Source organism: Bos indicus, chromosome 1, assembly GCF_029378745.1.
Source record: "Bos indicus isolate NIAB-ARS_2022 breed Sahiwal x Tharparkar chromosome 1, NIAB-ARS_B.indTharparkar_mat_pri_1.0, whole genome shotgun sequence".
Lineage (NCBI taxonomy): Eukaryota > Metazoa > Chordata > Mammalia > Artiodactyla > Bovidae > Bos > Bos indicus.
The window spans coordinates 146,703,292-146,729,831 of record NC_091760.1 but is presented as its reverse complement, the minus strand read 5'-3'; the positions used below and the strand labels follow the sequence as shown (position 1 = coordinate 146,729,831).

The 26,540-nt window shown below is 43.3% G+C and overlaps 1 protein-coding gene across 3 annotated transcripts in view; it reads right to left on the bottom strand.

Moving 5' to 3' along the window:
- PRMT2 (protein arginine methyltransferase 2) overlaps nt 1–26,540 on the bottom strand; it is a 45,249-nt gene that overhangs the window by 6,387 nt on the left and 12,322 nt on the right. For 2 of the 3 annotated variants that reach the window (XR_011568570.1, XM_019963805.2), the window contains exons 1-6: nt 18,343–18,476; nt 17,063–17,159; nt 12,212–12,319; nt 11,376–11,558; nt 7,605–7,766; nt 6,537–6,701 (exon numbers count right to left, since the gene is read on the bottom strand). Coding sequence is in view for 2 of the 3 variants with exons in the window: in XM_019963805.2 (XP_019819364.2) it covers nt 6,537–6,701; nt 7,605–7,766; nt 11,376–11,558; nt 12,212–12,319; nt 17,063–17,101 (657 nt within the window). In the remaining variant the exon portion in view is untranslated. Of the gene's footprint in view, nt 1–6,536; nt 6,702–7,604; nt 7,767–11,375; nt 11,559–12,211; nt 12,320–17,062; nt 17,160–18,342; nt 18,477–26,540 lie in introns of those variants that run through there. The other variant, XM_019963823.2, reaches the window with a different exon arrangement.

Below are 26,540 nucleotides of genomic sequence, written 5' to 3'. Positions count from 1 at the left end.
ATGCTTTTGGAGTCAAAACCCTTTGACTAATCATGAACATTTTCTATGATTTCTTCCAAAAGTTTTACAGTTTTATATTTACACAACTAGATATAATCAATTTTGAGTTCATTGTTCAAGATGAGGTATGAGGCTTAAAGTTGAAGCTTTTTTTGGTTTATGGATGGCTAACTCTTCCAATATAATTTGTTGAAAAGACTATCTTTTCTTCATTAAATTAACTCTGTTCCTCTGTTAAGAATCAGCTGACCACATTTGCAGGAATCTACTATCCATTCTGTTCCACTGGCTTACATGTCTATTCACTTCACCAGGTTCACAGTCTTGACCACCACAGCTTTATACTAAAGTCAGGTATTACAGTTCTTCCAATTTCGTTCTTCTTTTAAAAAGTGTGGCATTTTCCTGGTGGTTATGCGGCTAAGACTCTGCGTTCCTAATGCAGGGGGCCCAGGTTCCATCCCTGGTCAGGGAAATAAAATCCTACATGCCATGACAAAGATCCCCAACTAAGATCCGACACAGCCAAATAAATATCTTTTTTAAACTGTATCAGCTATTCTAGCCTGCCTGTGCTCAGTCATGTCTGACTCTTTGTGCTCCTATGGACTACAGCCTGCCAGGCTCATCTGTCCACGAGATTTTCCAGGCAATAATACTGGAGTAGATTGCCATTTTCTTCTCCAGGGCTAGTTTATTTACACCGCACATAAATTTTACAATAAGCTTATCTGTATCTATAAAAAAAATCCTGCTTGAATTTTTATTGGAATTGTATTAAATCTACAGATGAACCTGGAGAGAAGGGGCATCCTTACAAGGCCGTCTCCAGCTCATGAACGATGCGTGTGGGTCAGCATCACGTGGAGTCAGCATCCGGAACTTGAACATGTTTTCCCAAGTGTCATCATTCTGGAGCCACTGTAACTAGTCGTGAACAGTGCTAGTGTATAAACATGTGACTGCCTTTTGAATGCTGACTCTGTGCTCCATGATCGTCTTAAACTTGCTCACTAGTCTAGGAAAGTTTTTGGGAGATTCCTTGGCATTTTCTACAAAAGCAATCACACTGTCTGAGAACAGGGTTTATTCCTGTGCCTTCGTTCTGTTTAGCTCCCATTTCTTCCTTCTCTCTTGCAATGGTTAGATTTCCCAGGACAATGTTGAGTAGAACAGGGGAGCACCCCTTCCTGCTTCATTCCTGCCCTGGGGGAAGTGGCCATTCTGTCCTAACAAGTAAAAAGCTGAAATGAAAAGTCAACAACTCTTCTGAAGTCCATTAAGAGAAACTAGGTCACAGAGTAAACGGCTACCTTCAAATTGGAAAAACTGAGAGGCCCGTAAGACGGTCCCTGACGTACGATGGTTCAGCTTCATGACAGGGCAATAGGTATTCAGTAAAAACTATGCTTAGAATTTTGATCTTTTCCCAGCTAGTGATACGCAGTGCAACACCCACGTGCCACACAGGCCAAGCGCCCATCAGCCATGCGATCATGAGCGTGAACGGTCCACACACTGACAGCCTCTCCCTTTCAGGACAGTATTCAGTCGACTACATGAGACATTCAGCACTTGTTTTCAACAAGCTTTGGTTATGATTTTGCCCAACTGTAGGCAAGTGGGAGTGCCCTGAGCACGTCTAAGACAATGAGGCTCAACTGTGACGTTCAAGAGCTGAGCTGCGTTACGTGCATTTTGGATCTCAGTATTTTCAACTTAGGACGGGTTTGTCAGGACGCAGCCTCACTGTAAGTCAAGGAAGGGCTGCACAGGGAATCGCAACTCACCAGAGCAGAAACATCCCTGGAACCAGGGCCAGGCAGGGAGCTGAACCGAGGCTGACAGGCTGCTGGGGCTCCGTGTGGACAGCTGAGGCCAAGACTCCAGGCAGGCCCCATCATGGGGTCCCCACAGTAAATACCAGAGGAAAGTCCCAGTGCTTCTCACAAGCTCAAAAGAAACCATTGGAAATACGCCAGAGTATTCTGTTCTTCTTAACAGGGTCTGCCATCAGGAGAGACTACTTAACAGAGCCTAATCAGCTGGGGAAAGAATACTATCCAATTCGAGCACCCTCCAGTGATCCTGTCCCACCTAAAAGGGGAAAAAACTTGAGAAGCACCTGTGGGGTTCACAGTCCAGAGGCCCAGGATCACTCAACACTGAGACCCCAGAGCAACCCCCTCCATATCTCTACAGGCCTGTTTACACAGACCCTTTATCCAGTCATCACACCTGGCTATCAGGAAAAAAGACATATGAACAGTTACAAGAGCCACAGGCAAACCTTAGAACCAGATTCAGACACAGTGAAAGTGTTAGTCACTCAGTTATGTTAGACTACTTGTGACCCCATGGACTGCAGCTCCCTAGGCTCCTCTGTCCATGGAATTCTTCAGGCAAGAATACTGGAGTGGGTTGTCATTCCCTTCTCCAGGGGATCCTACCAACCCAGGTCTCCTGCATTGCAAGCAGATTCTTTACCACTGAGCCGCAAAGGAAGACACAGTAGGCAACTGTAATTATCAACTTAACAACTATGATTAATATGCTAAGGGCTCCAATGGACAACGCAGACAGCATGCAAAACAGATGGGCAATGTAAACAGAGAAAGGGAAATTCTCAGAAAGAACCAAAAATAAATGCTCAAGAGCAAAACAATGTAACAGAAGTGGAGGATGCCTTTGATGGGCTTGTTAGTAAGGACTCTCAGCTGAGCAACAAGCCTGAGCTTGAGGAAATGAAAACAGAAACTGCCAACGCTGAAAAGCAAAATAAAACAGGCTGAAAAAGGGAACACACTGAAGGGCTACAGAACACAAAAGGTGTAACAGACACAGAACAAGAATATCAAGAGAAGAATGAGAGGCGGGGAGAGGAGAAACAGTTGAAAAAATGACTGAGAATTTCCCCAAATTAATGTCAACTCCGTTCACGGATCACAGCCTTGTCGTGGTGAAGGGGCTTGTGTAACTCAATGAAGCTATGAGCCATGCCATGCAGGGCCACCCAAGAAGGATGGGTCATAGTGGCAAGTTCTGACAAAACGTGGTCCACCGGAGGAGGGGACAGAAAGCCACTGCGGTATTAGAACCTCACGTGGTGTCTTACATGGTTCACACCGTTTGCTGAACCCAGGGTAGGTAAGGCACGAGCAGGGAGGTTGGAAGAAAACTTGAGGCACCGTAGGGACTGCAGACATGTGTTTATTCTCTGATGGTGGGTGCAGTGGCAAAGGGGGATTTCTCAGGTGGGGCTTATATATGTTTCCAGAACAAAAGTGGTCCATGACCAAGCAGTACAACATGATGTGCATGCACAGTGCTGTGAGTGACCTCCACTGTTACAAAAGCATGTATTTACAAAACGTGGGACGCAGGACCCTGACCACGCCATCCTGGCTAATTTGCTCTTTCCCTACATATGGTTAGAACCTTATGTAGGACAACTGACTGGTTCAAAATTGGGAAAGGAGTACGACGAGGCTGTATATTGTCACCCTGTTTATTTAACTTATATGCAGAGTACATCATGCAAAATGCTGGCCTGGATGACTCAAAAGCTGGAATCAAGACTGTAGGGAGAAATATCAACAACCTCAGAGATACAGATACCACTCTAATGGTAGAAAGAGAAGAAGAACTAAAGAGTCTCTTGATGTGGGTGAAAGAGGAGAGTGAAAAACCTGGCTTAAAACTCAACATTCAAAAAACTAAGATCATGGCATCTGGTCTGATTACTTCATGGCAAATAGAAGAGGAAAAAGTGGAAACAGTGACAGACTTTATTTTCTTGGGTTGCAAAATCACTGGGGACAGTGAGTGCAGTCATGAAATGAAAAGATGCTTACTCCATGGAAGATAAGCTATGACCAACCTAGACAGCATATTAAAAAGCAGAGACATTACTTTGCCAACAAAAGTCTAAACAGTCAAAGCTATTGTTTTTCCAGTAGTCATGTATGGATGTGAGAGTTGGATTTTAAAGAAGGCAGAGCGCCAAAGAATTGATGCTTTTGAACTCTGGTGTTGGAGAAGACTCTTGAGAGTCCCTTGGACAGCAAGGAAATCAAACCTGAATATTCTTTGGAAGGATTGTTGCTGAAGCTGAAGCTCCAGTATGTTGGCCACCTGATGTGAAGAGCCAACTCACTGGAAAAGACCCTGATGCTGGGAAAGATTGAAGGCAGGAGGAGAAGGGGACGACAGAGGATGAGATGGTTGGATGGCACCACCGACTTATTGGACATGAGTTTGACCAAACTCGGGGAGATGTGATGGGAAGCCTGGCATGCTGCAGTCCACGGGGTCACAAAGAGTTGGACACAACTGAGCGAGTGAACAACAACAATGTCAAACACAAGTCCACAGATGCAGGCGTGAAGAGCACACCAAGCAGGATAAATGTGTGGTTGGAGGGTGGGGGGCGAAGTATGAAGAGGCATGTCATCTTCCAACTATAGAGACTCAAAAGATAAAGTCCTGAGAGAGGCCGGGGGAAAAAAACCTACCTACTGAGGAACAAAGATAAAATTTCACCTGAATTCTCAGAAACCCTGAAAGCAAGAAGAGAGTGGAGTGAAGTATTTAACGTATTTCTTGATTTTCTGTTGTGTGTTTTTTTTTTAAGCCACCCTGTGCTGCATGTAGGATCTTAGTTCCCTGACCAGGGATTGAACCTGGGCCCCAGCATGGGGAGCACAGTGCCTTAACCACTGGACTGTCAGGGAAGTCCTTGTGATTAAGGATCTTTGATGTTACTACTGCAAAAGGATTAGAACTCGCTGAAGGCTCAGATGATGGTTAGCATTTTTAGGCAATAATGTGTATTTTAATTAATATATGTACATTGTTATTTTAGATATAATGCTTATTGCACACCCCACAGTATAGGGTAAACATAACTTTCTATGCACTGGGAAACCAAAGTATTTGTGTGACTTGCTTTACTGCAATACTGCAGATAAAGCACATGCAGTGCTTTATCATGGTGGTCTGGATACAAACCTGCACTATCTCTGAGGTCTGCCTGTAGATCAAACGCAGATCTACATAAAGAAAGGAAAGCACTAAAAGAGAAATAAGTGAAGATAAAACTAGAACTTTTGTTTTTCCCATTCTTAATTAATCTAACAATTTAATCTAACAAATCTAACAATGTGTCCAAAATAACAGCAACACAGTACCTGACCATGTATGTGTATTTATGCTTACGTGTAACAAAATGAATAAAAATGCTCACACAAGGGACTGAATTATTTTGTTCTCATAAAGAACTCACACTACCCATGAATCATCACAGTGTTAGATGAAAACAGACGTGAATCCGCTGTAAGTATATATTGGAAACTGTTGTTCTCTGTGTCCAGTCATGACCGACTCTGCAACCCACCACGGACTGTAGGATTTCCCAGGCCACAAGACTGGAGTGGGTTGCCATTTCCTTCTCCAGGGGATCTTCCCACCCCAGGGACTGAACCTGGGTCTCCTGCACAGCAGGTGGATTCTTTATCACTGAGCCACCAGGGAAGCCCTTGGAAACTGTAGGGCAACCAATTAAAAAAAGGAAAACAGAAGAAGTATAACTGATACGCTAAGAAAGGAGAGAAAACGGAGTCACATAAAACGCTCAATTAAAACATCAAAAGGCAGAATACCTAAGTACATAAGGAAAATATTAAGAGATCTGAAAAGAGAAATAGGCACAATACAATTATTGTAGGGGACTTCAATACCCCATTTTCAACAATAGATAAATCATCCAGACAGAAATCTTAAGGCTCAGTGTCATTTGCTGTCACTTTCCCAAATCTCTGCAATCTGTAAGAAGTGAGGACCAACATTCTTATTGTTCATATTAGTTAGTTCCTTACTATTTAAAACAAACTTCTTGCTGGAAACTCCAGTGGTGTCCCCCTCCCCTTCATCCATACGTCACTTCTCTGGGTTTTTAGAGACTAAACTTCAGACCACATTTCACTGTAACATCTTAGGTCCCAGAAAGGGGGTGGGCCGAGGGTCCGAGGAGACACACACCTGCAGGCCCGGCTCCCACTCACCTCTCACCTGCCCTTGGAGCACAGAGAGCTAGGGAGCTCAGAAACCACTGCGCAGGCTGGGTGGGCAAACCAGCAACCTCTCCACCCCAACCCAGGTGAGACTGGGGAGGGAACCTGGGAGAGCCTGGGCTTCAGGCTGGCCACCAGCGCAGACCAGGGGGGCTACAGAGAGGGGGCAGATCAGCCGGGGGGAGACAGGCTCTGCTAGCATGGAAAACACCGCCTAACATCACGCACTGGATATTCGCAGGTTCTCGAAGAGAACAGAAATTTATGTAAATCACTCACCAGAAAGATACATTCACTCTTAGATTTCCCATAAAGGCATTTTTTTTTAATCCGTTAAAAATTCAAGCCAATGTTCATACAAGAAATCACTGACATGTCACCTTAGGAAAAAGTTCAAATTAATCATGATGTACGAATATTCCAGAGCCCAAAGCAGCCACCCCAGCATTCCCCACGGCCCCTTACCAGCAAGCAGGTGCCCATCCACTCAGACACCAGCACGTCCACCTTCTCTGGCAGCACCACGTCTTCCACCTTCTGCTGAAACACGGTGATGATATCAGCAAAGCCATTCTGCACGACCAGCTGCCCCGTGTGCTGGGCCATCTCACTGGCCTCCACCGCAAACACCTACATGACAGAAACACCATCCACGTGTGCCTCAGCCCCACACCACGGCCAGCTGCCCACTCTCCCCGAGCCCAAGTCACCAGCAGAGTCAGGACCAGCATCAGAGAGAGGCAGGCAGCGTGCTGGACGGCGGCCAGTGGATGGCCACCCCGTCCCCCTGATGGAGCCCCGGGAGGGCCTGCCTCTCTCCCTGACTCCACCTTCTGCCAAAAGGCAGACACAGGGCTGCGTGCAGGTGGACAGAGCCTCTGCACCCACGGGGGCTGCCCACCCCAGGGGTCCCGGGTCAGGCCCAGTGGCCTAGCTCCCATATACACAGCAACAATCCGTAACCGACACAGGAGACTCCTGGCCCTCAAATGACAACAGTCAGACTTTGAGGCCACCAGCAGCTAGTTACCAATCAAGGATCTAAGAAGTCCTGAATGCTACGTCTGGGTTCTGGCAGGATCGGGACTTGGGCAGTCACTGCGCTGCAGCTCCACTTGTGAGCCTCATCCACCTGCCTCGGGGCCACTGAGAGGGGCACCTCTGCTCGGCTCAGACAGGCCTTAAATGGCAGAGGACCAGAGCCCAGCAGGAGTCCCAGAGAGTGGTCCACCCTGACCCTGGCAGGGTCACATTTGGGGCGGGAGGACACCAGGACACCAGGATAGCAGTCTACACAAGCTGCCCAGCCCTGACACGTGGATACACGTGTTTCTAACGTAACTGAAGCAGACATTTCACAAAAACATCCCACCGGTTTCACCTCACTGCCCTGCCCTATTCCACTCTGTGCTGCCTGCGACTCATCAGACCCACAGCATGGCCTATGGCGGGCTCAGCCTTCAGAAACACGCTGCCCTTTTCACTAAGCAGTGGAGGCGCCACCAAGACCCTGCTCAGAAGCTCCCTACTCACGGCTCTGGGCTGAGCATAGTGTGCACAGAAGAGGCTGATGATCCCAGTCCCACAGCCGACGTCCAGAATCACTTTGTCTTTCAGGGATTCTTTATTCTGCAGGATAACGCTATGGTACTTAGTTGTTCGTGGCTGGTCTGCCAACATCTCCAAGTGAAGTTTCTAGATGAAATACACGTGAAGGAAGGATCACTGCCTGTCATTAGCGCTACGCTACCCTCTGACTTTGGACAATCAGAGCCTGACCTGACCCCCATAAAGCCCCACACCACCCCGTGCCTAAAAAAACGTGCAAAAATCAGAAGACCAAAAAAATGCCAACAGATACAAACAAGACTAGACAGTGAAGGAATGAGGTAGAAGCTTCTGGAACCCTTCCCATGCAGGGCGGTGTACCTCTCCAAGAGTCAGGAGAGCAAGGAAGCAGGTGTGGACCCGGAGGTGGACACGGGAGAAGCGGCCACATGCCTGACCTGACACAACGTGGCCAAGATCCGCCACGAGAGAATGGACGAGACTGGCAGGGGCTGCGGGAGGTGACGGCACTCCACAGGAATCGAACGCATCCCCAAGGAGGCAGAGCAGGGCTCCTCCACACAGTTCAGGAAGCCACAGAGGGGGCACCCCCAGCACCATCCCCACACACCCGCCAAGGAGACCCAGCCCGACAACCACTTGGAGGGTAGGGGTGTGGCGACAGGGGCCTGGCAACCCAGACCAGGTCAGCGCCAACAGGAGCCTGTGTGGGCCTCGTGAGCCCATGGCTCCTCAGGGACAGACAGACAGAGGGATACCACCAAAGTGGACTAAGTTGAGACCCAGATGTCCTGCCTGCAGGTCAGAACCAGGATATGGAACCCATGGAAGAGGTGTGGTTACATTCACCTCAGATACAATACACTTCAGAGTGAACAGCATCGGGTCATGGCATGGACAGCAGACGACTGAGGATGGGGGTGGTGGGGAGCCCCCACATCAACACAAGAACCACTGCAGCCAGAGAACATAGGAATGCTAAAGGTTCCTGTGCCTCCACAACAGAGCTTCAAAACGCACAAAGCAAAAGCCAGGAGAAATGCAACAAGAAACACAAATTCACCACTACAGAGATTTCCATACCCTTCTCTCAGTAACTGACAAGTAGAAAATCTTAAGAGACACAGATGTAAACAAGAGTATCAGCTAACTTAATCCAACAGACTTGAACAGCACTTTCCCGACTATTTACAGTAAGACACAAAAACATCTACAGATTCACCTAGAAAGGTTAACAACCATGTACGATCAAAACCTCAAAACTGAAAGAGACGTAACCAAGGGTTAAGAAACGAGGAGAGTCGGCGTATCACCACAAAGATGTCACTCCTCCCTAAATTCACACACACTTTCCATAAAACCAGTGGGGTAGGGGCAAAGGCGGAGCACAACAAAACAGTAATAAAATTAGTTTCAAAAAATAAACACTTCAGGCCATGAAAATGCTAAAAAGGTAAATCAAAACCGAGATACATGTTTTTTTGCCTTTAAGATGGGAAATCTTTTTTCAGCTGGCAGCTTTTTCTGTGAAGACCTGTAGCAAAGGCACCCTCTGCGCCGCTGGGAGGCGTACACTCAGCCGACCTTCCAGGCGGGTGGCTTGGCTTGATCCACCCCAGAAAAACTCATACACACATCCCCCTCAAACCCACCCAGTGGGAATCTAGCAAAGAGGAGCAGGATTCAAGGAGGAGGACATCCACTACAGCATCACTTAGCATGACGAAAAGCAAACATGATCCTTTCAAAATCAACACACTGGAGCTACTGAAATGAAGAGACTTCCAAAGCAGTACAGCTATGTGAGAAAGGTGCTAACAGCGTATGGGGACTACTCCTTTTCCATAAATTTAAAAGAATAAAACAGATGCAGCTTAGACTTAGACTATCTACACTGCTGTTGGGAGAAATCTCACAGAAGAGACAGACCTCATCTTCTCATTAACTCTTTCTTACTAGACGGAAACCTCTAAGCATGTACACAGTGGCAGATTTTCTTTTCTTAGGCTCCAAAATCAGTGTGGATGGTGACAGCAACCATGAAATGAGAAGACGCTTCCTTCTTGTAAGGAAAGCAATGACAAACCTAGACAGCATATTAAAACGCAGACACCCCTTTGCTAACAAAGGTCCAAATAGTCATGTATGGATGTGAGAGTTGGACCATAAGAAAGTCTGAGAACCAAAGAATTGATGCTATTGAACTATGGTGCTGGAGAAGACTCCTGAGAGTCCCTTGGACAGCAAGGAGATTAAACCAGTTAATCCTGAAGGAGAGCAATCCTGAATATTCATTGGAAGGACTGATGCTGAAGCTCCCATACTATGGCCACCTGATGCGAAGAGCTGACTCATTAGAAAAGACCTTGATGCTGGGAAAGACTGAGGGCAGGAGGAGAAGGGGACAACAGAGGATGAGATGGTTGGATAGTATGAATTTAGACATGAATTTGAGCAACAGGACGTGAACTTGGGCAAACTCCAGTAGCTGGTGAGGGACAGGGAGGCCTGGTATGCTGCAGTCCATGGGGGTCACAAAGAGTTGAACGTGACTGAGAGACTGAACAACAAGCATGTACGTGCGTCAGTGGTTTTTCATTTACTTTAACATTTTTAATGATCCAATATAATGGGGGCTTCCCAGGTGGCTCAGGGGTAAAGAATCTGTCTACCAATGCAGGAGACACAAGAGATGAGGGTAAGATCCCTGGGTCATGAAGATCCCCTGGAGCGGGAAATGGCAACCCACTCCAGTATTCTTGCCTGTGAAATCCCATGGACAAAGCAGCCTGATGGGCTACAGCCCATGGGATCACAGAGAGTTGGACACCACTGAGCACACACATGCAGAATACATATCTACAAAAAAGTACACGAAAAAGCACCTGTAGATTTCACCCAACATAGCAACAGTGCAAACACTCTTGTACCCACACCCACTCGGAACCCTGCCAGCACCCCAGGCCTTCCCACCTGGCCTCACCAAACACGGACCCCCTTTACCGGTAACCATCACCCAAATTCTAAGGGGAATCCAGTCCCTGATCTCCAGATCCACCACTTCTACACACATTCACAAACAACACCTTTTAACGTCACCTTATTAACCTTACAGGACTGAATCTACCGTATTTGAAACGTTCATCATTCAACTATCTATTTTATTTAGTCTAAAATATAAACAGGGTTGTCTGGACCATAGGACTTTGGGTCGTTATGCACACTGGAAAAAACCAAACTAATAAGCTAGTTATTTATAGGTAAAACTACTGATTTACACAACTTTTTACATTTTATTTTTACAGTAATATTTACTACTTTTTTTTAAACACTGAGAAAAGTTTAAAATTCCATTGCTCAGATAGTATCTCTAAACCAGGAATTGGTACATTACAGCCAATCCAGTCCATCACCTGCTTTTGTATGGCCTGCAAGCCAGGATTGGCTTTTACATTTTTAAATGGTTTTTAAAAATCCAAAAACACGACACATGAAATCATATGGAAGGCAAATTTCAGTGTCTATAATGTTTTATTGGAACACAGACCTGCTCACTGAAATTTTTAAGTCTGCTTCAGCACTTGGATGGCAGAGCTGAGCAGCTGAGCTGAAGAAAATATCTGCAGGCCCCATTCTGAACAGTTGAGCTGAAGCCTGGAAATTATTTTTAAAGTTAGAACCTAAAACCAGAGAGTGGCAAGCGGCTCCGCCTGGCTGGGCGGGCAGGAGGCATACCAGGGTTCCATAGCTGCCGAAGTACTCCTCATCCTGCCAGGAATCCTCGGGGTCCCAGTCTTCCAGCTGCTTCCCCAGGTGGTTCGCCGGGATGTACCCACAGCAGCCCGCACGCTCGCCCCACCACCAGTCTGCAGTGGTTTGTCTCAGGATGAGGATCTTTTCTCCTCTCAAAAAGCTGAGCTAGAGAAACACATATAGAAATGAAAACTAAAGAAAAACCTGCAGTTGGTATTCCAGTTGTGGCTCAGTGATAAACCTCCATCACTGGTCCCAAATCACAGCAATTGCAGTAAGGAGTCCATGGGAAGGACATCAACTGACAGTCTATGAAAATCACACTAGCATTTCGAGATTTCTGAGGAAATCTACAAGAAACAAAAGCAGACCTTAACAAGAAAGATCAAACATTTTCGAACAGCTTGAATTTCTTAGAAGAGAATTCCTAACAGCCCCTTCACCATAACTCAGCTAGGTGGTAACGGATTCAGTTGCTGGAGGCTTACGCTAAGAAATTGCTATTACACAGTAAAGAAAGCTGCATCAGGTAGATGTTTTTATTTTACACCCAATTTTCCTTCGCTAAATAGGTTACAAGTAAGGGTTTCAAAGCAGAAGGTGAAGCAGGTACCTCCTCTCCCACCCCATTCCTCCCCCAAGGATCCTACACATCAGGCTTTGGACCTGAATCTGTTAGGCTGGAAGGGTCACAGGTGGGTCTTCTGTTGCTGTGAAGTATCTGAATACCTCTCTATTTCAATCTGCTGACTTCTGCATTGACATTAATCCTGCCACTGAACATGCTGAACCCACAAAGAATAAACCCACATGGCTACCTGCGTCTCGTCGGTGGCAGAATAGTCTGCAATGGCCACGAACTCCTCCGGATGCACAGGCCCCTGGAGGTGCTCCTCCTCAGCCTGCGTGGTAGGGTCCTCCTCCTCCTGATCAGAGCAAGGGAGAAAGGGAGGTGATGGGGGCAGCCACTCCTCCCCCTTCCTCTCTGCCTCTCTCTCCATCTCTGTCCGTCTATGTCACTCTTCATCTCTCTACTCGATTCTTTTCCACTCACTCTCATCCCATTCAGCTCCACTCTCGCGGCCACTGGCTCCCCACCACCCCCTATCCTCAGCTGCCTACTGTCCATGTAGAGCATGGAGCGGCAGGAGGTCCGCACACCTCTCCATGCTCATGTCACACCTGTGCCTGCACACGTACATACGTACACACTCAGTTTATTTTTTCTATTGACCTAGCTTTCTGTCAAAGATTGCACAGCCACTTTTTAAATTTTTTTTCTTTTTTCACTCACATAATACCTTGCGGAAAACTCCCCACCTGCAGAACTCTAACTTATAATGTTCAGTGGCTACTTAACATCACACAGCAGAATTCTGCCTGAGTCTTCAGTCGTCCTTTACTGATGGACTTTCTCTATGTCCACAAACATCTGCACACATTTATCCTGACACGATGACATTTTATCTCTATGGGATAGACTGACATGGCTGAAACATAGGCACAGTTTTCATTCAAACATTTGTCAGGTTCTTTCCATAAAGGGTGAGGCACTTCACCAGCAGTGCATGGGGTGACTAACTTGAGTTTTTGCAGAGTGCTATGTGTAAAGACTCCAGAAAGGGTAAATATGTGGGGAAACACTATTACTTACACTTTATAAAGAAGACTTCTGATAGTACAGAGAAACAGCAATAATTTATTGTGGGGTTTATAACATGTATAGAAGTAAAATATGTTACAACACAGCACAAAAATAGGGGCTGGTAAATGGAACTAATTTGGAGGATTCTTACATTGTCAGTTCAGTTCAGTAGCTCAGTCGTGTCTGACTGTCTGTGACCCCATGAACCACAGCATGCCAGGCCTCCCTGTCCATCACCAACTCCCGGAGTTCACACAAACTCATGTCCATCGAGTCGGTGATGCCATCCAGCCATCTCATCCTCTGTCGTCCCCTTCTCTTCCTGCCCCTAATACCTCCCAGCATCAGGGTCTTTTCCAATGAGTCAACTCTTCACCAGGTAGCCAAAGTATTGGGGTTTCAGTTTCAGCATCAGTCCTTCCAATGAACACCCAGGACTGGTCTCCTTTAGGATGGACTGGTTGGATCTCCTTGCAGTCCAAGTAACTCTCAAGAGTCTTCTCCAACACCACAATTCAAAAGCATCAATTCTTCAGCACTCAGCTTTCTTCACAGTCCAACTTTCACATCCATACATGACCACTGGAAAAACCATAGCCTTGACTAGATGGACCTTTGTTGGCAAAGTAATGTCTCTGCTTTTCAATATGCTATCTAGGTTGGTCATAACTTTCCTTCCAAGGAGTAAGCATCTTTTAATTTCATGGCTACAATCACCATCTGCAGTGATTTTGGAGCCCAGAAAAATAAAGTCTGACACTGTTTCCACTGTTTCCCCATCTATTTCCCATGAAGCGACGGGACCAGATGGCATGATCTTAGTTGTGAAGAGGTCAAAAAAAAAAAAAAAAGATTGGGATAGGTTAAGGATACACAACATAATTTCTTGGGTAACCACTAGAATGATATAAAAAGGTACTGCTAAAAAGTTAATCGAGGAGATAACATGGAATTATAGAAAATATTTTATTAATCTAAAAGGCAAGATTGGAAAAAGGTAAAAAGGAAGAACTGTGACAAAAAGGAAACAAATAGCAAGATGTTAGACTCATTATGTTAAATGTTAACAGACTGAACACTCTAATTAAATGGCAAAAATTACCTAACAGGAAAATAAAAGACACAACTACAGGCTCTTTACAAGAGGAATACTTTAAATATATAGAGTTAGACTAGTTGAAAATATAGATATATATGTGTCAGTGTGCCATGCAAATACTAACCGTTAAGAAAGCTGGTACAGCTAAATTAATATAAGACAAAGTAGATGCTAGGCAAGAAGTATTAATAGGTAAAAAGAGAGACTTCATAAAAATAAAAGGGTCAACTAACCTAGTAAACAAATACTAACCTAAACATATGTACCAAGTAACAGATTCAAAATATATGAAGCAAAAAGTGACAGATCCAAATGGAAGTAACAAAAAAAAAAGACAAATCCACAATCACAGCAGAGATTTTTGAAACTCATCTCTCTCAGTATTTGACAGAACAAATGGACAAAACATCAGACGGAATCCAGAGATTTGAGCAATACTAATGACCCATATGACAGTGATGACACCCTGACAGCTCAGTTGGTAAAGAATCCACCTGCAACGCAGGAGACCCCTGCTCGATTCCTGGGTGGGGAAGATCCACAGGAGAAGGGATAGGTTACCCACTCCAGTATTCTTGGGCTTCCCTTGTGGCTCAGCTAGTAAAGAATCCGCTTGCAATGTGGGAGACCTGGGTTCGATCTCTAGAAGGGAAATGTCACCCGTTCCAGTGTTCTGGTCTGAAGAATTCCATGGACTATATAGCCCATGGGGTCGCAAAGAGTTGGACACAAGTGAGAAACTTAGGGGAAAAAAAAAAATGGCCCATCTGACAGTGACAACACTGGACACTACACCCCACAACTGCAGGATGACTTAGTCTCTGAAAGTATACACGCAGCATCCAAGGCCAAACAGGGTCTTACAGTGAGACCATACAGCTTACAATGAGACCAGTGTAAGGCCAAATAGGCCTTACAATGAGACCGTAAAGCAGGCATGAGTAAATTTTCAAAGACTGAAATGTTGCATTTTCAGACCAAACATTAAGTAAAACCAAAAGTAATAACAAAAATATAAAATTTCCCAAATGTCTAGAAATTAAGCAACATACTCTGGATAGCCCAGAAAATTTTAAATTTCCTCCACTTAGGTAAATTCTAAAAAGCACACACAAACAATATCATATATTGCTCAAAGATACCTACATAAGGTATAAAAGTATAAAAAACGGTCTAGAAACACAAAGATCAATTCATAATTTATAGTAGTGTTTGCCCTTGAGATAGAAGAAGAATGGGACTGGGGAACAGACTTTATTCATGGTTTTCTCATTCATTCATATTTATATATATATACACATATTCTGAAGTAAATATGACAAAATGTTAGCAAGTTTCCATTTCTCTGTAATATGTAATTTTTTGCAGTATTATTCTATAAATACTGTCACCCTGCTTATTTAACTTATATGCAGAGTATAGCATGAGAAATGCTAGATGAAGCACAAGCTGGAATCAAGATTGCTGGGAGAAATATCAGTAACCTCAGATATGCAGATGACACCAACCCTTATGACAGAAAGCGAAGAACTAAAGAGCCTCTTGATGAAAGTGAAAGAGGAGAGTGAAAAAGTTGGCTTAAAGCTCAACATTCAGAAAACTAAGATCATGGCATCTGGTCCCATCACTTCATGGCATATAGATGGGGAAACAGTGGCTGACTTTATTTTGGGGGGCTCCAAATTGACTGCAGACGGTGACTGCAGCCATGAAATTAAAAGACGCTTACTCCTTGGAAGGAAAGTTATGACCAACCTAGACAGCATATTAATAAGTAGAGATGTTACTTTGCCAACAAAGGTCCATCTAGTCAAGGCTATGGTTTTTCCAGTAGTCATGTATGGATGTGAGAGCTGGACTATAAAGAAAGCTGAGCACAGAAGAATTGATGTTTTTGAACTGTGGTACTGAAGAAGACTCTTGAGAGTCCCTTGGACTGCAAGGAGATCCAACGAGTCTACCCTAAAGGAAATCAGTCCTGAATATTCATTGGAAGGACTGATGTTGAAGCTGAAACTCCAATACTTTGGCCTCCTGATGTGAAGAACTGACTCATTTGAAAAGTCCCTGATGCTGGGAAAGATTGAAGGTGGGAGGAGAAGGGACGACAGAGGATGAGATGGTTGGATGGCATCACCAAGTCAATGGACTTGAGTTTGAGTAAACTCTGGGAGTTGGTGATAGACAGGGAGGCCTGGTGTGCTGTCCATGGGGTCCCAAAGAGTCGGATACAACTGAGCGACTGAACTGAACTGATTCTATAAATGTTCCAGTACTTTTTAATTTCTCAAAAGAAAATTAAGACATCCACAAAATTAAAACATTTTATGATAATTTTAAGAAACAGATAAGTGAAATTATCCAACTACAAATAAAATTCTATATATAAAAGCCACATGAATTTAGAACAATAATTAGAATGAAAAGAGAAAAAAAGAAACGTCAAAATTGATATCACAGACATGAAAATGTTCTTAAAAAAACACTATTTATTATTCTGTTTTTTAATTTTACATAATCAACATTCCTTGAAATTTAAGGTGACTTTTTTTTTTTACTGTTAACTTGAATGATATGTGTTACAAGCAGAAAATAAACATAAATATATAAATCTTTTCTAATATCCAACCCGTGTCTAATATATTCTGTCTGGGATGTTTTTAACAACTAAAAAAACCTGTGCTTGCTTCACCAGCTCAACTGTCAAAAATGGAACCCTAGATTCCTGGGAGGTATTTACAATGCCCAATTCAGAATGTCCTGTGTGACCTCACAGCGCACTTCCTCTGTTTAAGCAGCCCCTGGTTAGTGGCCACCTTCCAAGGTCCAAGGAAATCACCATCACTTCGTGACTGAGTGAGCTCCACTCTCTGTAATGGTCCCAGTCTTTAAATACAAGTTCTCAAATAGCAGAACCGAAATTACCTGCAACTCATTTCTGGGGCAGTCACCTGGTGTTGCCATGGTTCCTTTGGGATCTGTACATAACTGCTGCTTTAATGTTTCATTTTCCCCTTCATTTCTATTTTTTAAAAAAGAGAAAATGAGAAAACGCTTGTTATGTTGCATCATAATGTTCACTTATCTTTTAAGGTCCATGAAAAAGGTCTTCTACCAAATGGAATGTGAAGAATGAATGGAAATGAAATTTATAAACACAACTCTTACAAAATCAACTGAAAACATTTAAAATTTATGAACTCCAAACAGTGTATATTTTCATCACTAGCCTGCAAAGTGTTAACTGTTTATTGGCCAAAGCCTGTTACTTTCTCTTAGATCACTGGGAAAATTTAAAACAATAAATTGATGTCAACCCTTAACCTGGAACCCTGACAACTGTGACTCCAATTAAAATTTCCTATCTGGGGCTTTAAAACGTTTCCACTAACAGGAACCAAGGTCTGCACCTCCCAGAGACTTTTCAGTTTCAATCTTATTCTTTCAGTGACAGTGTAACTCACATCTGCTCTGCTATGGACGTGTGTTTTTTCAGTTACGCAGCAATTCCTCGTTTGAAATGAGTGCTTCACATTATCAGTCAATACCTAGTACTTGTTTTTGTGACGTTTATAATTACAAATACTAATACACATACATTGCATTTTCACTGGAAACTGCATTGAGGCCAGGATGGGGCGGGGCCGGAAGATGAGGTGTGGCCGTATTGATGGATGGGGACAGGGTGGGCGGGGCGGAATAATAGGGCGGTGCTCGGCTAAGGGGCGGGGCACGGTTGGGGGATAGGGCCCTGAAGGGCAGGTGGCCCGTGGGCTAGTGAGAGAAATAGGGGAAGGGAGGATGAAGGGAGGGGCGGGGCGTGATGCAAGAGCGGAATGAGTAGTGAGGAAAGAGAATGGGACATGCGCTCGGAGAGGGTGGTCCCGGATGCCAAAGACAGACGGGAAAGTGGGCGTGGCTGTGGGAGGGGCGGGCACTGTGGGCGTGGTTGGGAAGACAGCCGGGCAGTGAGGCAAAGGGTGCGGGGTCGTGGGCGTGGCGCGATGGGGGCGTGGCCTTGTGGGCGGGGCGCCGAGCCAGTGGTCAGGGGCTAGCAGAAGCAGGAAGGCGCGGGGATCCCGGGAAGGAGAACGGCGGCCTCGGTGCGCCGGCTGACGCACACCTCGGGAGTGTACTCCCCCCTCCCCTGTCATGTCCAGCTTTACGCGCGGTCCAGTCGCCCGAGCTGCCTACGGGAAACCTACCTCAGTTGCGTTTCTCCGCTGAGGTCGGCGTCCACACCTCCGGAAAGGAGTGGAAGCCAGCACCCACCAAGAAACAAGCCACCGCCCTCTGCCCGCGCAGGCGCTCTGTGAACACACTGTCCCCCCAACCCCGCCGTGGAAGGCCCCGCCCTGGAACCGGCTCCGCGAGCATGCGCCACCGTCCACGCCCACCCCCTTGTCTGGAGAGTGAGCCAACGCCCTGAACTGCGCAGGCGCCGTGCGCTGGCGCGCATCCTGGAGAAGACTCAGTCCTAGGTGGATCTCTCTGCGCAAACTCGTTTTGAGGTCCCGCTTTCGGTTGTCGCGCGAGCTCGGGCTCTGCGCTCGGATGCCGGCTCGTGTTCGAGCTCGCGTCCCATGGGGCCGGGAGTCAGACGGCGGGGGGTGGGCGACGTCCTGGTCCGGGGTCAGAAACCGGCTGGGAGTGACAGAAATGGCTGATTTCCGCCGGAGCAGGACCGAGAAAGTTTTCCTGTGCTTTTCTTGTAATAATTCAGTAACCTTCGCAACCACACTGTGAAGTGTAAATCCTGTGTCATTCTTTCCAGGGCAGGGGGTGGCTGGAGCTGGAAAGGTAGAAGGAGGTGGTCAAAATCCTAGAGAAAGTAGGGCGGCGGGGGTCGCGGTCGAGTAGACGGGTGGGTGTAGTCAGATTCACAGGATGACGTTTCAGCGCATATATGCTGGTGATCGTTGCACAGAAATGTAAATTATTTAATACCACTGACTGTAGACTTTGGGATTGGAATGAAAACTGACCTTTACCAGTCCTGTGGCCACTGCTGAGTTTTCCAAATTTGCTGACATATTGATTGCAGCACTTTCACGGCATCATCTTTCAGGATTTGAAATAGCTCAACTGGAATTCCATCACCTCCACTAGCTTTGTTCCTAGTGATGCTTTCTAAGGCCCACTTGACTGCACATTCCAGGATGTCTGGCTCTAGGTGACTGATCACACCATCGTGATTATCTGGGTTGAGAAGATCTTTTTTGTACAGTTCTGTGTATTCTTGCCACCTCTTCTTAATATCTTCTGCTTCTGTTAGGTCCATACCATTTCTGTCCTTTATCAAGCCCATCTTTGCATGAAATGTTCCCTTGGTATCTCTAATTTTTTTGAAGAGATCTCTAGTCTCCCATTCTGTTGTTTTCCTCTATTTCTTTGCATGGATCGCTGAGAAAGACTTTCTTATCTCTCCTTGCTATTCTTTGGAACTCTGCATTCAGATACTTATATCTTTCCTTTTCTCCTTTGCTTTTTGCTTCGCTTCTTTTCACAGCTATTTGTAAGGCCTCCTCAGACAGCCATTTTGCTTTTTTGCATTTCTTTTCCATGCGGATGGTCTTGATTACTGTCTCCTGTACAATGTCACGAACCTCCGTCCATAGTTCATCAGGTACTCTATCAGATCTAGTCCCTTAAATTTATTTCTCACTTCCACTGTATAATCATAGGGATTGGATTTAGGTCATACCTGAATGGTCTAGTGGTTTCCCCTACTTTCTTCCATTTCAGTCTGAATTTGGCAATAAGGAGTTCATCATCTGAGCCACAGGCAGCTCCCAGTCTTGTTTTTGTTGACTGTATAGAGCTTCTCCATCTTTGGCTACAAAGAATATAATCAATCTGATTTCGGTGTTGAGCATCTGGTGATGTCTATGTGTGCAGGAGATCCAAACAGTCCATTCTGAAGGAGACCAGTCCTGGGTGTTCATTGGAAGGACTGATGCTAAAGCTGAAACTCCAGTACTTTGGCCACCTCATGCGAAGAGTTGACTCATTGGAAAAGACTCTGATCCTGGGAGGGATTGGGGGCAGGAGGAGAAGGGATGAAAGAGGATGAGACGGCTGGATGCCATCACCAACTTGATGGACATGAGTTTGAGTGAACTCTGGGAGTTGGTGATGGACAGGGAGGCCTGGCGTGCTGCGATTCATGGGGTCGCAAAGAGCTGGACACGACTGAGTGACTGAACTGAACTGAACTGTAGACTTATAAATGGTTAAGGTAATAAATTTGTGTATTTCATCATTGAAAAACAGCAGGAACACAAATTAGCAGTATAAGGAATGAAAAAGGAAATACAGATGCTATAGATTTTTTTAAAGATAATAAACTGATATTATGAAACTTTGTCCAAAAAAGTTAATAAATTAGATTCCTTGAACAACTTGCCAAAACTGAGCAGGAATAGTTAGGATAGCTGCATAGTTCTAGATCTTCTAAAAGAAATGATTTCATTATTTAAAATCTTACAATGAATGCTCCAGGAGAAGACAGCTTCACTATTAAATGCTTCCAAATATATAAGGAAAAATAATAATAGTGTTACACAAATTCTTCCAGAAACTAGAGAAAACTGAAATACTTCATAACTGGTTCTATGAGGCCAGCATCGCCCTGCTATAAAATACTAGTTAAGGCAGAAAGAAGTTAAAATGGCTGCAACAGAGAGCTTTACTCAGCATGCAGTTCCACGGAGTTAAGGCATAGCCCACAGCAGCTGAAGGACAGTGCACCCTGAGAAGATTTCAGGGCTTAGCAGTCTATGGTTTGGATACACAGGCCTCTAGATGCATATCTCAGGAAGAATTTCAGTGAACCAGATCCCTGCATCCTCCCATACATAAGAAAAGTACTAAAATCACAAACTTGAGATATCTGTTCTTTGTGATTAACAGTAATGTTTTACCAAGATACATGCTTGACTCCTTCTATTCCCAGGCCAAAATTGTATATAAACTGGCTCCTCCCTTACCTCTTTGGAGCAGTTTCCTCAGAGCCACTAAGAGGCTGTCTCCCAAGATATAGTGCTCAGCAAGACCCTGACTAAAGCTTAAACTCACAACTTTTATCTTGTGTGTCTTTCTTTAACTGAACATAAGCAAAAGTAATCCAATAATATATAAAATGATTGTCATGACCGAGTGTGGTTTATACTAGAAATGACAGAATGTTTAACATTTAAAAATCAATATTCTTTCCACATTACAGATTATTAGGGGAAAACATATGAGGGCTACATAGGTGCTAGAGAAAAACATTTCATAAAATTCAAGACCCACCAAACTCTCACAAAACTAGAAATAGAAATGTCTAATTATAAATATATATGCACCCAACACGGGAGCACTGCAGTATGTAAGACAAATGCTAACAAGTATGAAAGGAGAAATTAACAATAACACAATAATAGTGGGAGACTTTAATACCCCACTCACACCTATGGATAGATCAACTAAACAGAAAATTAACAAGGAAACACAAACTTTAAATGATACAATAGACCAGTTAGACCTATTGATATCTATAGGACATTTCATCCCAAAACAATGAATTTCACCTTTTTCTCAAGCGCACATGGAACCTTCTCCAGGATAGATCACATCCTGGGCCATAAAGCTAGCCTTGGTAAATTCAAAAAAATAGAAATCATTCCAAGCATCTTTTCTGACCACAATGCAGTAAGATTAGATCTCAATTACAGGAGAAAAACGATTAAAAATTCCAACATATGGAGGCTGAACAACACGCTGCTGAATAACCAACAAATCACAGAAGAAATCAAAAAAGAAATCAAAATTTGCATAGAAACGAATGAAAATGAAAACACAACAACCCAAAACCTGTGGGACATGGGGAAAGTTCATAGCAATACAGGCACACCTCAAGAAACAAGAAAAAAGTCAAATAAATAACCAAACTCTACACCTAAAGCAACTAGAAAAGGAAGAAATGAAGAACCCCAGGGTTAGTAGAAGGAAAGAAATCTTAAAAATTAGAGCAGAAATAAATGCAAAAGAAACAAAAAAGACCATAGCAAAAATCAACAAAACCAAAAGCTGGTTCTTTGAAAGGGTAAATAAAATTGACAAACCATTAGCCAGACTCATCAAGAAACAAAGGGAGAAAAATCAAATCAATAAAATTAGAAATGAAAATGGAGAGATCACAACAGACAACACAGAAATACAAAGGATCATAAGAGACTACTATCAACCATTATATGCCAATAAAATGGACAACGTGGAAGAAATGGACAAATTCTTAGAAAAGTACAACTTTCCAAAACTCGACCAGGAAGAAATAGAAAATCTTAACAGACCCATCACAAGCACGGAAATTGAAACTGTAATCAAAAATCTTCCAGCAAACAAAAGCCCAGGTCCAGATGGCTTCACAGCTGAATTCTACCAAAAATTTAGAGAAGAGCTAACACCTATCCTGCTCAAACTCTTCCAGAAAATTGCAGAGGAAGGTAAACTTCCAAACTCATTCTATGAGGCCACCATCACCCTAATACCAAAACCTGACAAAGATCCCACAAAAAAAAGAAAACTACAGGCCAATATCACTGATGAACATAGATGGAAAAATCCTTAACAAAATTCTAGCAATCAGAATCCAACAACACATTAAAAAGATCATACACCATGACCAAGTGGGCTTTATCCCAGGGATGCAAGGGTTCTTCAATATCCGCAAATCAATCAATGTAATACACCACATTAACAAATTGAAAAATAAAAACCATATGATTATCTCAATAGATGCAGAGAAAGCCTTTGACAAAATTCAACATCCATTTATGATAAAAACTCTCCAGAAAGCAGGAATAGAAGGAACATACCTCAACATAATAAAAGCTATATATGACAAACCCACAGCAAACATTATCCTCAATGGTGAAAAATTGAAAGCATTCCCTCTAAAGTCAGGAACAAGACAAGGGTGCCCACTTTCACCATTACTATTCAACATAGTTTTGGAAGTTTTGGCCACAGCAATCAGAGCAGAAAAAGAAATAAAAGGAATCCAAGTTGGAAAAGAAGAAGTAAAACTCTCACTATTTGCAGATGACATGATCCTCTACATAGAAAACCCTAAAGACTCCACCAGAAAATTACTAGAACTAATCAATGACTATAGTAAAGTTGCAGGATATAAAATCAACACACAGAAATCCCTTGCATTCCTATAAAGTAATAATGAGAAAACAGAAGAGAAATTAAAGAAACAATTCCATTCACCATTGCAATGGAAAGAATAAAATACTTAGGAATAAAATATATCTACCTGAAGAAACTAAAGACCTATATATAGAAAACTATAAAACACTGGTGAAAGAAATCAAAGAGGACACTAATAGATGGAGAAATATACCATGTTCATGGATTGGAAGAATCAATATAGTGAAAATGAGTATACTACCCAAAGCAATTTATAGATTCAATGCAATCCCTATCAAGCTACCAACAGTATTCTTCACAGAGCTAGAACAAATAATTTCACAATTTGTATGGAAATACAAAAAACCTCGAATAGCCAAAGCGATCTTGAGAAAGAAGAATGGAACTGGAGGAAACAACCTACCTGACTTCAGGCTCTACTACAAAGCCACAGTTATCAAGACAGTATGGTACTGGCACAAAGACAGAAATATAGATCAATGGAACAAAATAGAAAGCCCAGAGATAAATCCGCGCACATATGGACACCTTATCTTTGACAAAGGAGGCAAGAATATACAATGGATTAAAGACAATCTCTTTAACAAGTGGTGCTGGGAAAACTGGTCAACCACTTGTAAAAGAATGAAACTAGAACACTTTCTAACACCATATACAAAAATAAACTCAAAATGGATTAAAGATCTAAACATAAGACCAGAAACTATAAAACTCCTAGAGGAGAACATAGGCAAAACACTCTCTGACATACATCACAGCAGGATCCTCTATGACCCACCTCCCAGAATATCAGAAATAAAAGCAAAAATAAACAAATGGGACCTAATTAACCTTAAAAGCTTCTGCACATCAAAGGAAATTATCAGCAAGGTGAAAAGACAGCCTTCAGAATGGGAGAAAATAATAGCAAATGAAGCAACTGACAAACAACTAATCTCAAAAATATATAAGCAACTCCTACAGCTCAACTCCAGAAAAATAAATGACCCAATCAAAAAATGGGCCAAAGAACTAAATAGACATTTCTCCAAAGAAGACATACAGATGGCTAACAAACACATGAAAAGATGCTCAACATCACTCGTTATCAGAGAAATGCAAATCAAAACCGCTATGAGGTACCATTTCACACCAGTCAGAATGGCTGCAATCCAAAAGTCTACAAATAATAAATGTTGGAGAGGGTGTGGAGAAAAGGGAACCCTCTTACACTGTTGGTGGGAATGCAAACTAGTACAGCCACTATGGAGAACAGTGTGGAGATTCCTTAAAAAACTGGAAATAGAACTGCCTTATGATCCAGCAATCCCACTGCTGGGCATACACACTGAGGAAACTAGAATGGAAAGAGACACGTGTACCCCATTGTTCATCGCAGCACTGTTTATAATAGCCAGGACATGGAAGCAACCTAGATGTCCATCAGCAGATGAATGGATAAGAATGCCGTGGTACATATACACAATGGAGTATTACTCAGCCATTAAAAAGAATTCATTTGAATCAGTTCTAATGAGGTGGATGAAACTGGAGCCTATTATACAGAGTGAAGTAAGCCAGAAGGAAAAACACCAATACAGTATACTAACGCATATATATGGAATTTAGAAAGATGATAACAATAACCCTGTGTAAGAGACAGCAAAAGAGACACTGATGTATGGAACAGTCTTATGGACTCTGTGGGAGAGGGAGAGGGTGGGAAGATTTGGGAGAATGGCATTGAAACATGTAAAATATCATGTATGAAACGAGATGCCAGTCCAGGTTCAATGCACGATACTGGATGCTTGGGGCTAGTGCACTGGGACGACCCAGAGGGATGGTATGGGGAGGGAGGAGGGAGGAGGGTTCAGGATGGGGAGCACATGTATACCTGTGATGGATTCATTTTGATATTTGGCAAAACTAATACAATTATGTAAAGTTTAAAAATAAAATAAAATTAAAAAAAAAAGAAATGTCTTACTCTGTGAAATGACACGCAATAATATTTAACAAAATAGTGAATGGTTTCCTCCTGGATTCAGGCACAAGACAAGATTATCCTCTATCACCTTGTCTATTCAATTGGCAGTCTTATTTAATGCAAGAAGGCTAGAGAAAGACAAAGAATGTGCAGACTAAACCGAAAAAATAAAACTGTCGTTAGTCACAGGTGGCATGATTGTGTATGCAGATAATCCAAGATAATCCACAAAAAAGTACTACAATTACAAGATGAATTTCTAAGGTCCCAAAATGAAGGCTCACTATGGCAACAACAGTTGGAAATCGTGATCTAAAAGTTTGTGTAGAATAGCACCAAGTAACATCAAGTGTCATCTGTCCTTTAGTAACTGAAAGAACAACTGGACAAACACACACACACAGGATACAGAAGGTCTAACAACACTGTCACACCCGTGTTTTAACTAACAATGAAAGTATCCAAAATATACCAAACAACTGCAGAGTACACCTTATTTTTAAGGTCATATGGAACGTTAACCAGGGCAGACCATAGATGCTCCATAAAATAAGTTGCAAAGGTTGAAATCTTAGAGTTTGTGTTCTGAACATAGTGAAATAAAATTATAAATCGATACAAATAGAAAAACAAATAGAAACATGTCCCAATGTTTGGAAATTAAGCAGCATATGTCAGAGTAATCCATGGGTGAAAGGAAGAAACCAAAGAGATAACATTTTTAATTTCACACTGAATGTTAATGAAAATATACTGCTATGGACTGAATGTCTGCATAACTCCACAACTCAAACTAACCCCAAGGTGATGGTATTAGCAACCAGAGCATTTCAGATGAGACAAAAATCATGGTAGTACAGCCCTCATGAATGGGATTAATGCTTATATAAAACAGACCCTTAGTGGAAGTGAGAAATAGATTTAAGGGACTAGATCTGATAGACAGAGTGCCTGATGAACTATGGATGGAGGTTCGTGACATTGTACAGGAGACAGGGATCAAGACCATTCCCAAGAAAAAGAAATGCAAAAAAGCAAAATGGCTGTCTGAGGAGGCCTTACAAATAGCTGTGGAAAAAAGGGAAGCGAAAACAAAGGAGAAAAGGAAAGATATATCCATCTAAATGCAGAGTTTCAAAGAATAGCAAGGAGAGATAAGAAAGCCTTCCTCAGTGATCAGTGGAAAGATATAGAGGAAAACAATAGAGTGGGAAAGACTAGAGATCTCTTCAA